The sequence below is a fragment of the Nestor notabilis genome, unplaced genomic scaffold (assembly GCF_000696875.1).
Source record: "Nestor notabilis isolate BGI_N333 unplaced genomic scaffold, ASM69687v1 scaffold9757, whole genome shotgun sequence".
NCBI lineage: Eukaryota > Metazoa > Chordata > Aves > Psittaciformes > Psittacidae > Nestor > Nestor notabilis.
In genome coordinates this window covers 105,769-119,836 of record NW_009936044.1, presented here as the reverse complement: position 1 = coordinate 119,836, position 14,068 = coordinate 105,769, and the positions used below count along the sequence as shown (strand labels likewise).

General features: G+C 43.6%; 1 protein-coding gene across 1 annotated transcript; it reads right to left on the bottom strand.

Moving 5' to 3' along the window:
- Positions 1-482: 482 nt before the first annotated feature.
- Positions 483-11,371, bottom strand: SPINK5 (serine peptidase inhibitor, Kazal type 5). Its single transcript, XM_010018136.1, has 16 exons — positions 11,240-11,371; positions 10,417-10,436; positions 9,470-9,606; positions 9,231-9,291; positions 8,600-8,733; positions 8,084-8,144; positions 6,951-7,087; positions 6,462-6,522; positions 5,535-5,671; positions 5,032-5,092; positions 3,753-3,886; positions 3,619-3,676; positions 1,879-2,015; positions 1,449-1,509; positions 1,019-1,134; positions 483-528 (listed from the first exon to the last, which is right to left on the bottom strand). Exons 1-16 carry the CDS (start codon positions 11,292-11,294, stop codon positions 483-485), a joined length of 1,416 nt encoding a protein of 471 aa, XP_010016438.1. The 5' UTR covers positions 11,295-11,371.
- Between the last annotated feature and the right edge of the window lie 2,697 nt (positions 11,372-14,068).

Here is a 14,068-nt window from a genome sequence, read left to right as displayed (position 1 = left end):
AGCCTACAGCAAGAAAGGGCTCTTCTTGAGAGCAAACGACCACCCATATGCTAGACATTGCCCTATGGAGAAGGTGGACCATGCCCTTGAGGTGAATGCCTCTTTGCACTGACTATGAAGTCCATGATCAGGTCATACAGAGATATTAAGAGTTGGATGAAACTAATACTGACAAGGAGGTTCTGAGCAGTAAAAAAGTGCCTGGAACCAGGAAAATATTTACCCACAATATTTGATAGAGCAGGATATCAGTAGAAAAATACATATGCATCACTAGAAGTACCATGTCAGGGATGGGAAGAGCCAAAAGGAATGAGACATGGAATTAACACAGAGACATGTTGCAAAATGAGTTTATTGAAGAAGTGTTTCAGGAGCTAAGGAAACGAGACAAACTGAAGGAAAGTTGTTGGGGAAGATCAGCCCATAGGAAGTCACATGCAAAGGGAGCTTGTCTTCCTGGGCTGGACTTCTGCACAGACTTAGCATTCAGTCATACTCATGAGGGTCAGAGTCCTATTGCTTTCCCTGGTGAGAAAAGGAAAGAGAAGGATTAGACACATAGCATATTCAGTGATGAAACCCTGTTCCTCACTCACTGGCCCAAGTGTTAGCTTAGTATTGACTGTAGATAAAGAACAGTCTCAAAAGTCTTTTCATTATTATCATTAAAGGAAAGACGAATGGTTTCACACATTTGATACAATCCACTTGGTTTGGTGAAGTACTTTCCACATGCCCTGAAGAGCTTGTGGGGGAGATTATATGCTGATGAAAATGAGTAAAATATCTTCAAAGTTAACAAACAGGAGGCCATGTACGGATCACAGAAATGGACCCTTTGTATTTTCCCTTAAAATGCAAACACACCCATGTCCTTGCACAAGTCATGGTGCACCAGAAATATCCCATATATGTTCATAAGCAGTTAGTCAAAGAAACATTATGTAAACAGCCCTGCATTCATAGCAGGTATAGGAATTGATCATGAAAGGAAGAGTTTTACTTTTGTACGTACAGGTAGGCATTGCAGAATAAACATCTGTTGCCATATGTTTTGCCATCAGAGCCGCAGTGGGCCATATATTCCATGGTGCAAACAGGAGAGGCTTGTTGGATGTCCTTGCAATGCTCCTGCACACAGAAAATAAACATAAGTATCTCTACCTAAGAGCAAACCACGTCCATCCGTCCGTCTCCCCAGCTTAAGGAATGACACCCCACTGAGAAATGAAACTGTAAGATCATAACAGCAAACTCATTTTCCTCCTGGTGGCAGATGTGATCTTTTCCTGCACTGTTACAGAGCAATGAGGTGGATATTGGCTGTGTTATGACCAATATGAACACCACCACTACCCCGGTTTGTAACCTAGAGCAGAGGACAGTCCCCCATGAGTGTAGCAGGCACTGGACTTCACTCTTAGTTCACATCCTTTCCCACTCACTCTTGTAATATCCTCTTCACAGCGCCCGTTCTTTCTTTTGCCAACACTGGTCTGACGCTCCCTGGAGGAAGGAGAAATCATTGTTAGCCACAACCTTCCCCATTACAACCACAGTGCAAAACCAAACCTCACTCATAGACAGTGCACACAGGAGATTTTCATTGCCTGCACAGAACCAACAAGAACATGCCCTTATGGACCAGCATGTGTCTTTTGGAATAACATTCTTCCCAGCTGATGCATCCCCCTTTGTGGGGCTCTGGGATTGAACACTCATGTCAAACACCAAATAGGGGAAGCTGGAAAATGGGGGCAGACAGGCAGGTCAGTCCAGCACAGGGCTTCAGGGGGAGCCCTTGCACATCACTTGACCTTCAGAGGTCCAACCACCGCCACTGGGAATTCCCCAGCAAGAAGGATGACTACTTACAGGTTGTTGGCACACAGTGCACACTCGCTGGCGTAAGTGACACCATCAGTGCCACAGACAGGACTGTAGATCATGGTGCAGGCCATCAGCTGTCTGCCATCATCCAGTGTGGAAGTTCGGTACTGGCTGCAGTCGAGCTGGGGAACAAAAACACAGGCTCTGTGCAACCCCTGATGCTTATGTCTCTGCCCTTTAGGGTCTGCCATAGGACAAATTATGGTTATATATTAACTCATTCTTTATGGAAAACTAGCAATTTCCTTTCATAGTCTTATGCTGAATCAAGGCTTGAAGATAGACATTCACCTATGTTTTTATTTTGATGTCTCTATACTTGGCAGAACATACATAATAGGATATTGCAAAATGCAGCTCAAGAATAATCTGCAAATCAAAATGGCATGATTTATGTACATCCTGCAAGAGGGCCAACTGTGACCAAGGTGTTTTTCATGGCCCACAAGAATGGAGGGGAGATGTGCTGACAGGCCTTTTGTTGCAACAGAATGGCTCCAAGTGTTGAAATCTGCCAGCAAGACTGGCAGCAGTTGAAGATGATTTACACCAGTTGAAGAACTGGCCTCGTGTTTAGCACTCCCAGTTTCTCCAGTGTGAGCTCTTCCTCCCCCATTTATGTATCTCTCCCGGTCTGAGCACAGAGCATACTCAGGAAACAAAGGAATGACATTTCATAGTTTGTTTGTATAGAAATGAAATATCTGACTCAGGGTGTCGACTCTTTCAAACACATGCTAATGAGATGGCTTTGTTTTTCTATTCCCCAGAGAGTGTAAATAGTTTAGAGCTGGCCAAATATAGTTAATCTGGTATTTTTACAAGATTCACTGTTGGTATACATAAGATTACATCGCATTTACAATAAAAAAAATAGAAAGAGATTTGAATGCCCTGGCACATTAGGTATCAGCATTCAAAACACAAGCAATTTGCTAATCTTTGCAGAACATCCCTTTGTAAAATGCAAGCTTCCAGAAGGCACCGGATACCCTGGGTCCTCTGCATCCCCCTCCAGTATTGCCAAAATAGACTGCTAAGTTCCAGTGGCAGCTATGATAGACTGCTGTGGGAAAAGGATTTCTTCTTGTAAAGCCTTAAATCGTTTATGCTACCTGTCTCATAACTCATTCCTCACCTGTCCTCTCCTCTTTCTCTTCCTGACTGCGTGCAGGAAGTACACAATGTTCCTACTGCTGGGAGAGTGACACTTACCCGCAGAAGAAAGGACAGCACAAGCTGTGACACCGAGTGGAGGCTACACCACCAAAACCAGCCAGCATTTATTGAAGTTATGCAATCAGCATCCACTCAAGCTCTTAGTACCTGAAGGGCTACACCTGAAGTGTCTAAAGGGGTACATAGGGTATCTAAGTGCCCAAAAGGGGCCTCAAGAAATATGGGAGAGGGACTTTTGACAAGGGTATGTAGTGACAGGACAAGGGGAATGGCTTTAAACTGAAAGAGGAAAGATTTATGTTAGATATTAGGAAGAAATTTTTTCCCTGTGAGGGTGCTGAGGCGCTGGCACAGGGTGCCCAGAGAAGCGTTGGCTGCCCCATCTCTGGCAGTATTCAAGGCCAGGTTGGACACAGAGGCTTGGAGCAACCTGCTCTAGTGGAAGGTGTCCCTGTCCGTGGCAGGGGGTTGGAATTGGATGATCTTTAAGGTCCCTTACAGCCCAAACCATTCTGTTATTCTTGGTTTTCTTTACATTTTACTTACTTGGGGAACTTCTAAGCACCTTCCATCATGCTTCTTCGCAACACTGGCTGAAAATTCACTGGAAAAGAAAGCAGAGTTAAAAATGCTCAACAAGTCACTCTATTGAGCTCTCAGGGGTGACCTCCAGGGCTTACATGTTATGGGCGCAGAGCAAACAGTCATTGCTGTAGGTGACACCGTCTGTCCCACAGATCTCATGCAGGATGTAGGGGCAGGCTGCAATGGTTCCCCCGCTTTCAGTATTGCTCAGGTATGTGCTGCAGTCAACCTGGGGAGAGAAAGTAACAATGTTGGGAGATGGAAGAGTTCCTCATCTGCAGTTGTGCGCTCTGATCATCCAGATTTTAAAGGCTTCTGCCAGAAAATCAGAGTGGTTTTAAGTTTAGTCTTCCATTATAAATGAATTAAGCAGTTGTAGTTAGGTTTGGTATTGTCTGCTAACAGAGGGAGGAAAGGAACAGCTGGCCAAAAAGATTATTTTCCTCCAGTAGTACACATGCAAGTTTTAAAACATTTAACCCAAAGAATCTGATTTAAAATGTTTGACATTAAGTCACAGTTAACTAAATCTGAGATTTTATTTCAGCTATTCCAAAGCGGCAGCAAGAATTGTTTCACCAGCACCTGGTGAAATATTTAATTTACAGTATATAAAGTCTAACACTTTAAATATCTGAAGATAAATAGACAAACTTATTGAAAGTCAGTCCACACTAGCTAAGCATCACTGACACTTCACTGTCATTATGTCTAGTTTCCCCAGTGCAGCGTCTCTTATTACCCATATTTCCCATGTGGTCCAGGAGCAAATTAAAGACAGCATCTTAACAGTGTGTCTTTAGTATAGAAAATATATTGCAGTCCCTCAGGATGCATGAAATTATTTTTGGTGCTTTAGAGCTGCTTTGCATAAGCACAATAAGTGTGTTGAGATATTATCAGCACATATTGTTACTGTGCAGGATAATAAAGCTATTTTTGTATCCATACCTGAGAGCAGATTTTTTTTCCTAGCTGACCATGGCATGCAGAGTATTTTAACCTGCCTGTCCAGTGCAATGGGAATCCTAGCACCAAATGAATAGACTGACATCTAACACAGCCTTCTGTCTTCCTTTCCCACTGTGCTAGAAAGGGCTGCCTCTGATGATTTCTGTTCAGGGATCTGCAGCACTGGGACATTTTGTTTCTGAAGTCGTGGCCTGTTCCCGTTCTCTCTTGCCCTCATGTACAGCACACAGGCAGCAGCCACTGTGAGTGGTCAGGGAGAACTGCAGCGCCATCATGAGCCCTGTGCATCACCGCTACGTGCATCCAGGAGCACTGCGGGTGCGCCGAGCCCAGCCAAGGGTCTTTCTGGAGGCTGAAGAGGGAGTGGGAGATGGTGTGTATTTCACAGCTAGTTACACTTACAGGAGTGCTTTCCTCCGTGCACCTTCCCTCATGGCTTTTCTTAACATTAGTCCCATGTTCTCTGAAAGGGAGAGGTTGGTGTTAGCATGCTCACCAGCTAAGCCTTGTGCCCCAGAAAGCAAACCAAACTCATAGCCAATATATATGACAAAGGAAGCATCTGATTGCCTATTGAACCATCTTCTCCCACTCATTAGCAAGCATAATCCTAAGTGGTAGCAGACCTATCAGGTCTCCTCACTGTGTGCTGTGCAGCAGCCCCATCCGCTCTTTCCTCTGCCCAAAAACCACAACCCTCATATAGTGTGCCCAGATTGAGATTTGGCTAGCTCACAGCTTCCCCAAGAAGCACAAACAGCATCAGGGAACAAAATCAGGGTGACACGGTCTTCAGAAGGTTGAAAAAGAAACAGAACAACACGTATAGCTATGTCGGTATCAAAAGAAAAGCCACCTGAGCACTTATCATGGCTATTGACTCCGAAATAGAGCACAGTACTCACAGGTTGTGGGCACAGATGCCACATTCATTGTCATAAGTGAATCCATCTGTGCCACAGACTGGGAGCAGGATCCTTGGACAGCGCATCCGGGCTTTACCACCCTTCAACATTCTTGATGGGTACTGACTGCAATTGATCTACAAAAAGCAGGAGTGTCAAACCAGGGAAGATTTTGTTCTCTGAGAAAAACCACAACATAACCTCCTGCCAGGTCTTTCATACCGGGATGCTGAGACAATACTAGTGCTACCACTCGGTTCTCTCAAAAGCAGACTGAGTCAGTTCTGCATGAATCCTTTCATGCACAGAGGGAACTTCAAAGCCCTGTGTAGTTTGGGAGATGTGAAATCACTAGGGTGGGTATCTCAGTCAATCACAAATGCAAGATATGCCAAGAAAAGCAAAGAGAAAAACATTCTTTTCATTCTGCACTATAGAAAAAAACGAAACATCAAAATAGTGAAGGAATTTGGACTTTGCTGACAATGCATTTAAAGAGCATTCTTAAAGGAAGATCTAAGCCCAAATAGACCAACTTCCACGTGTATGTGCTGGCATGTTCTACACACCAGCTCTGGGACTTCTCGGCTGATATACTTAGACCAAAACTTCATGTGTGCTCCATGTACCAGAATATATCCCCACCCCTAAGGCTGTAGGTATGAACTTCTAATGAAAACTCTGTGCCTAGCTCACATGCAGCCCATGTGCCAGGGCTATGCAGGCAAGGAGGGCCCAAAGGACACCTGCCCCTAGACAAATGGGATTTGTAGGCATCCTCAACACAAGGGGTTGACAAGACTTAATGTAAGACATGGGGAGAAAGCCAGCTTTTGGGCCAGCTCACTTTCAGAGTAGATGTAGCCTCAGGGAACCTTCTAGTTCATAGACCCGAAAGGAAAAATATGCCTTATATTGAATACTTACCTCAGAAGTCTCCTGTCTGCATTTTCCATCATGCTTCTTGCTAACATGGGCGCTGCGTTCTCTGGAAGAGGGAAACAATGAAGTTGACGAGCTAAATACTTAACCTTTTATTCTCAGTCACAAACAAAATGAAGCAAACCACAGCTTCTAACTCTTTAGGAGTGCATCAGAATCACTTCATTACTCATTAACAAGCTTATCACATCCTCTCATAACATGCAATTTAAAGCAATATTCTGAATTATTCCTTCCTTGACTCAGTCACTGCCCAGCCCAAAGACTAATCCAAGGAGCTGCTGTCTGACTCTCTAAAGTTTCCCCTTATGAGAGCAAAGAAGGTATCATAAGGAAACTCAAGGTAAATCCCAAACCAATCGAGTTTCTAAGAGACCTGAAGAAATAGAGATAAGCAGAAATGCAGAAGAGTGGTCTCAGGACTGCAAAGCATTGCTGGCTACTTAGAAGGAGTGCTTTGCATATTGCACTTACCCATTGTGGGCACAGATTCCACATTCATTATCGTATGTAATGCCATCTGTGCCACAAACTGGAGTCAGGATCCTTGGACAGGATACTAATACACTGCCATCTTCATTGGTTACTGTTGGGTACTTACTGCAGTCAATCTGTCAAAATAAGGAGAATTGGCTCTGGTGGAGCCCTTGCTATGCAAGAAAAGTTGGTGCTAACCTTTTCATCCTGTATCCCAGCTACCATTGTTTCTGCAACAGGACAAAACCTGATATACTGAAGCTAAATCTTCAATCAGAAAGGAGCTTTCTGAATATTATCCTAGTTCTCTAGCAGCCAAGAAAGACTCTCTTGGAGAAAGGATCCTTCAGGCAGAAAGACATGTACAGAATTTCAGACCCATTCTTACTAAAAAAAAAAAAAAAAGCTGTCTTGAATTTAGAGGGAAATGTTTTTCACCAGCTGGAAATCTGACTAATACTGTTTTGGTTTGTGTTGGTTTTCTCCCCACTTCTCTAGCTCTATAATTACTTATTACTTTGGATTCCCTGTGGTTAAGCACAGGATTTAAAAGGATAGAGAAAAAATCTGAAATAAGTTGGAGGATGGACTTTCTACATCCCAGAATTTTGGTGCTGATATAGAAGCTTCTCTTCCTGAGGCACCAGACAGTTGATCTTGTAAGAATATACAATAAACTATACTCTATAAATATGTATGCTTAGTGCTCTTGTGAGTCTCATTATGTCTGTGAAAGCACACAGCATGGGAGTACTGATTCCCCATTGCAACTCTTGTAATCTCCAGAGAGAAAACTGAAAACTTGCACAGCATATTGGCAAGTGAAATCTTGGGCCTCCCCTTCCATTGGGCACAAAAGCCAGTTTAGTACATAGAGAAGTGTGCTCTGCAGCACTGCAGCTTCTCATTTCATACCCATCTCCTTCCACCCTCATCATTTTGGGGGTGGTATATATGGGGTGACCCTCTCTTTAGAATAGGGAGGATACAAAATCCACCCTCACTGTGCAGAAAAGCAAAGCACGGATTGGGACCCTCATAAGCCTTGTCCTATGGTCCTCTTTTTTCCTAGGGAAGTCTGTGGGGTTATCAGGATTCTATTAACAGCCCTAAGAGATGACTTCTATTGCACTTACAATCTCAGGCTTGCATTCTCCATCATGTATTTTCGTAAGGTTGGTCTGATGTTCTCTGAAAGAAAGGAATGCTTTGGTTAGGAAGCCTTGAGAATAACTTTCCCCATAATGCTCTAGGCAGTGGAACAAGAAAGGAAGGTCCCACTTGTCTTGTGGGACACTACAACTGTTTGACTTGTCTGAATACACTGTCCAGATGGTAGCAGCTAATGCAGAGTACTTCCATACCACACGGTAACCAAGTGCTAGGTGTAATTAGGTGTTGCATGTAACACTTTGATCTGTTCCTGGCTCTGCTGGTTGTTCTCTGCTTCTTTTGTGATTCCCCTCATGAGCACAGACAGAAAATGTGGAAGAAAACTCAGACTGGCTGGAGAATTACAAGCAGCCAGCTCCAAAGAAACCTACAGAGACACTTGCCTTAAGACAGACCACTGTTTTACAGAAGTGCTTCTGAGAGCCTTAGGTATCACTAGTTATCCAGAAGGACATTCTACACACAAAACTTACGCATTATAGGCGCAGATCCCACATTCGTTGTCGTAAGTGAGGCTATCTGAGCCACAGACTGGTCTCAGTATCCTTGGGCATGCTACCAGCACTTGACCATCTACTACACTGCTTCGGTACTTACTGCAATCGATCTGTAAAAATAGCAGGAATAGAGAAGAAATAAGTCCACGTTTTTGATACAAAGATACAGCTCTCCCACAAAGTCTGCGTACTCTCCCTCAGCCTTTGGGAACCAATCCAGCATCTAGCTAATTCCACTACCAAAAGCCAGAGACAGTTCTGTAGGAATGCTCTCCTGATGAAGAAAAAAGGCACAGCAAGGACTGTGATTTGGGGTTTCTGAGGCCTTTCATAAGATACTGCTGGAGCTATCCAGGTGGTGAGATCCAACCTTCCAACAACACATTTTTCTTTTAATCCCAATTACAGATGTTAGAAGTCTGAATTAGAAAAGCACAGAGACATGGTACCAGATATCACATAAAAAACCCTCTCAGCTTTGGTTATCATCACATGTCAGTTCCCTTTGGGCTGTACAGACTAGCTGTGCATGTTCTGTTTTCCTCTTGTGTCATGTTTGAGCATGGACTTTACAGCCAGCTGAAGACTTACATGGACTTTATCTTACCATAATAGATTTTGGGTCACATTCTCCATCATTCGCCTTCTCCACTCTGTCATTGTGTTTACTAGAAGAAAGCAGACCTGTGTCAGGGATTGCAGAGTATCGCCTTGAGACTGGTAGTGTCACAGCACCCAGCTTCTAACTCACACTCTCTGCCCAGTCCATCTATGGGGCGTGAAGCTGCCACCCTTAACTTGAGCCCCTTGCCCTGAGGCTTCTGCTAGGTTTCCAGCAATACTCACTAGTTGTGGAAGCAGATCCCACACTCGTTGCTGTACGTGGTACCATCGGTGCCACAGACTGGCTTCATGTTCCTTGGGCAAGCTACCCAGACTGTCCCATCCTCACCAACACCATTAGGGTATTGGCTGCAGTCAACCTGGGGAAGCAGCACAGAATCAGCCCCAGTGATGGCTCCCTCAGCTTCCCACACCACAGCACCTGCAGCTCCTGCCGCAGGGTAAGAAAGAGATGTTATTTTGAATGTGCTCAGGCAGTCAGGAGTGAATCTAGAGAAGTTTCTGATTAAGCTTTCCTGCCAGGTCCAGGCACAGAGGAAGGATTGCTGTGGGTGAGACAGTGCCTAACGAAGACAGGTGGTAATTGGGAGCCCAGCTGTATGCCAGAGCCCCTCAGCTCAGACTCTGATCGCTTCAAATCTTGCTGCACTCCCTGGTGAGTTGTAGGAGCCTTGTAACTGTGTGGGAAGAACCTGCAGATAAATCCATCACACAGACCCTGCTGTTTCCCGCTCTATGATGTAGGTATAGGAAACGTATGCAAGCAACACAGTTCTGCAGGTCTCATTGTATAGAAAAAATGATCAGAATCAGAGTGTTTGATGCTTTCAAGCATATCATCTTAAGGCAATATTCCTCATGAGGAGGTAACCTACCGCCTTTGGCTTGGAGTAATTAAATTATGTCTAAGAGTTAATATAATAGGATTTTATAATTACTTCCCACTTTCTTCATTTTATTTAATGAACTGAAAATACAGGGAAAAAAAGGGGGGCAGGGGGGATCTTTCTCATCAAATTGCCAATAGCATTCAATCATGAACTGGCAACTATTATTTGAACAATCAAATTTTCATTAGGTTTAGTCCACTTGCTCATCAGTTATTTACATACTGTTTCTATTTTGCCAGAAACCTGGAATAGAACAGAATAAATAAATCTGTAGCTCACCTCGACTCCAAAGGCAATCTCTGAAAGAAAATAATGGGAAAAAATTTTGACAAATAATCAAGTTATTGATATGCAGAGAAGATTTATGTAAATCTTTTAATGAAACTGTTAAATTCAGTGACTGGTTTTGACTAATTTGTTTGGTTTAGGAAAATACAGAGTTTTATATTATGCCAGTAAACAATCACAGCATGTATTAAGAGTTACCAAATAAAGTTCCATTGCACTTTCGAGGGGAGATAAAACAGGGGAAAGCACATATATTAATCCATCCCTAAATGTTACAGGGGAGAGATACAGGTATTTTCACTTCGGTACTCTTGGATTTTTAACTTCTAAGAGACTTTTAATTGATTTTTATTGATTTTCAAAAGTTTGGACATTTGTGTTTATGATGACCTTTGACCACTGGCACTATCCATCTCCACACACATCCTTCTCAGTTACCAGGAGTGGGCACAGCAAACTTAGCCTAGAGGTTACAGTTTGCATTTGTATTGTTTACATGCATAGTGATACCATTATTTACAGCTTTACTTTACCCTTATACACAGTACTCCCAAGTGAAAGCTCCTGTCCTGCACTAGGACTGCTCCTTCAGCAGTTTGCTCCTACAAACCACAAAGATGAAAAGTCATCTGTATGAAGTTTGCTGAAACCTCATTCTTGAAGTCTAACTTTCTGCTACTCTCTCTCAGGAAGAATATTTCTTCAGGGAACAAAGGCTCTCCTCCACATTACAAACCCCAAATGCTTTTACAGAATGAAAATTCAGCTCTGATGCAGCTAGATCGATATCTGCAATATCGCAGGAAATACTCACCTAAGCAGCAACAAAGGGCAAGAGCCGCCTTCACAAAAACCCCCAATATCTTCATGGCAGACAGAGGTACCACTCCACTGCAGCCTGCTAGCTCTCTGTGTGGGAGAGGAAGACTGCAGGTAGGAACAGGAATATATAACACGCCACGATACCAAGTGGTCCCACCTTATTAGGTAATGCTCCAAGTCTGTCATCATCAGTCAAAGCCAAAAAATATATTTACCCAGCCCTAGATTTCTAGCTAATGATTGACACAAGCACCTATACCAGGAAGGGGCCTTTTGTGTGACTTGAGGGGCGTGTGGAACGAGCCAGGATGCCTCTCCTCCCAGGTAGGTCTGCCCCATCCCTGGGCTGCCCCTTGCACAGCTGCAGCACCTAGCAGGCTCACATCGAGCCTGTGACTGGGTAAATGCGATTAGATCTTTCTCCTCCTCTATAGTTTTCAAGTGAGCTGCCAGACAATAGCCAAAACCCTCATTACTTAACCTTAGAGCATGATTTTGTACTCTTCACTGCTGTATTTCATCCCAGTTTGAGCCTAGGCAATTTCAGCCCAGAAGGTGACCCTGTGCTCTGTGGGAGAAATCCTGTTCTTCTCCTGTTTTAAAAATCTCAGCAGTGCTCTGCTCCATATGCCAAATTTTTCTGTACTACAGCATAGAGCAAAAATAATAAGTTTGTTCCTAAAATCCATCTTTTTTGGCTGTTCCCTGCTAACTGTCATGGTACCCTCTGCTCATCTGCTGCCACCTCCCCCATGGCCAGTTCCTGACCCACCTTGCCAAGCCTAAGTGACACCATCCCACAGGGCAGCAGGCCAAATGCTTTTGATGTTTGCATAGACTAGATGTACTGTATTTCCTTTATCTAGGAAGTCAGCCAGCTTTGCAAAGATTGGTATAAGCCCATGCATGACTTCCTTCCTGAAAATTCTTTGTGTACATTATCCATTTATGCTTTACATCTTCAGTTTTCTTCAAACTTCTGAAAATTTGCCCACTATTAAAAATAACGGAACTTGGATTGGTCCTGAACACTTATTTTTTTGTTATTTAAGGAGAGTTTTGACAATTCTTTGGATTGGTCTCAATCCAGCCTTCTCAATCCAAATCCTAAATTCTCCAAATTTCTCTCTAACTTTTAACCTTCCAAATTCTGTACTTGGTAATCAAAATCCTTACTTACAGATCTATTTTTGACATAATTTAAACAGAGCTAGCTCATGTTGAATCATCGCAGTTTTATTTTCTAGGAGAAGGACATTTCCAACATCTTTCTTACTTGAAAAGTAAATCTACAATAACATGATTGTGGGGATTACCTAGTGGAAAATTAGATTTGCTTTCATATCCAGGACCTCTACTAATATTAGTAGTTTGCAGTGTGCATCTGCAAAACTGAAGTCTCCTCATATACCAGCATTTCCAGCTATGTTAATCTCTAGTGACATTAGAGAGATGTCTCTTCATCTATCTTGTTTTCATTTCTCCCCCACAGTATTCAGCCCTGATACCTCCTGCCCTGTCCCTTATTTCACTTCCACTAAGTGTCAAGGACTTCAGACCTTTGAACCAATGCAGGCCTCACCTACAAAGACCTCTGTTCATCCTGATTACAATATCCATCTCTCGGGACTTATTCCAGCCAAGACTATCATCCATTAATGCTTCCTGGCTGAGGAAAATGTATCTTGACAACTTAATTGCCAGACTCCATAAAAGCTGTCATGGTCAAGCAAACTCCTGCCAGTGTCCACAGAGATGACACCTGAACCTAATCAGAAAGGAGATGCTATTTGCAAGCCAAATCTGCAGTTAAAATAGATTGACCCAACATGTTCTGTCAAGATCAAAGTCATTCTCTTCCTACTAAGTTATTAAATTTGGGGAATAGTTTGCAAAGAGACAGATTAAAGGGACAGAACAGCAAACAGCTGTCAAGGATCTAGAGCAGGAACCGGAATCTAGAATACATCACCACAGCTAAAGATCGTGTCTGCTGTCCTCCACGTCAGCCAAGGCTCAGATTTGGGCTCCTGCCCTGTGCACAAGGAAGATCAACACTGTGACCCTACAAGCAAGTTACCTGCTTCACAAAGAGCAATTCAGCAAAGCCTTTCCCACCAGCTGTTTATCCATCAGGACAGAGACTTTCAGGACCAGAGCAGAAGGTGCAACATGTCCCACCCAGGCTGGACAGGGAGCTGCAGGAGAGGGACATCTTTGGTTGTCCCCATATATTTATACCTTTGTGCAATCCCTCCTGCAGTCACACTGTGTTAACATCTACCTGTTTGTTTACCCCTCACCAGGCATGCCAAGAGAAGGAGGCTCTGCAAAGCCCACCTGGCCAAGCAGCACTGGACATGAGCACTCTGCTCCTTTCCTCTGCTGCCTCTCCAGGTTACATCTGGTAGCCTCTAGTGAATCTTCTGTCACTCTTTCTGCAGAATTTCACTGGCACTGGCCAAGAAAGGAAGCAATCCCTTTGAGGCCAGAAGGCAGTAAAGCCAACTCACCTGGTTTCTTAGGAATATGTGCTCCCATCCTCAGACAAAGCGTGCATTTGTTACTAGCCCTAACACTAAACTGTTTCTTTTGGGACCTTCAACACCAAGTATCTGGATTTCTCATTTGCAAGTAGTTGCATTTCTGTCTGTTTTCAGTGAACAATTTGCATGGTGTTGCCCATACCTTCATGCAGGGGAAAATTCTTATGTTGCAGTCCCAGTGGGAGGGCTGGACAGCAGGAGGGCTCCTGCAGCAGGAAAAATCCAAGGAAAGGGACTGGACACAAGCTCCCTGTAGCAGGGAGAGCCTTGCAAGA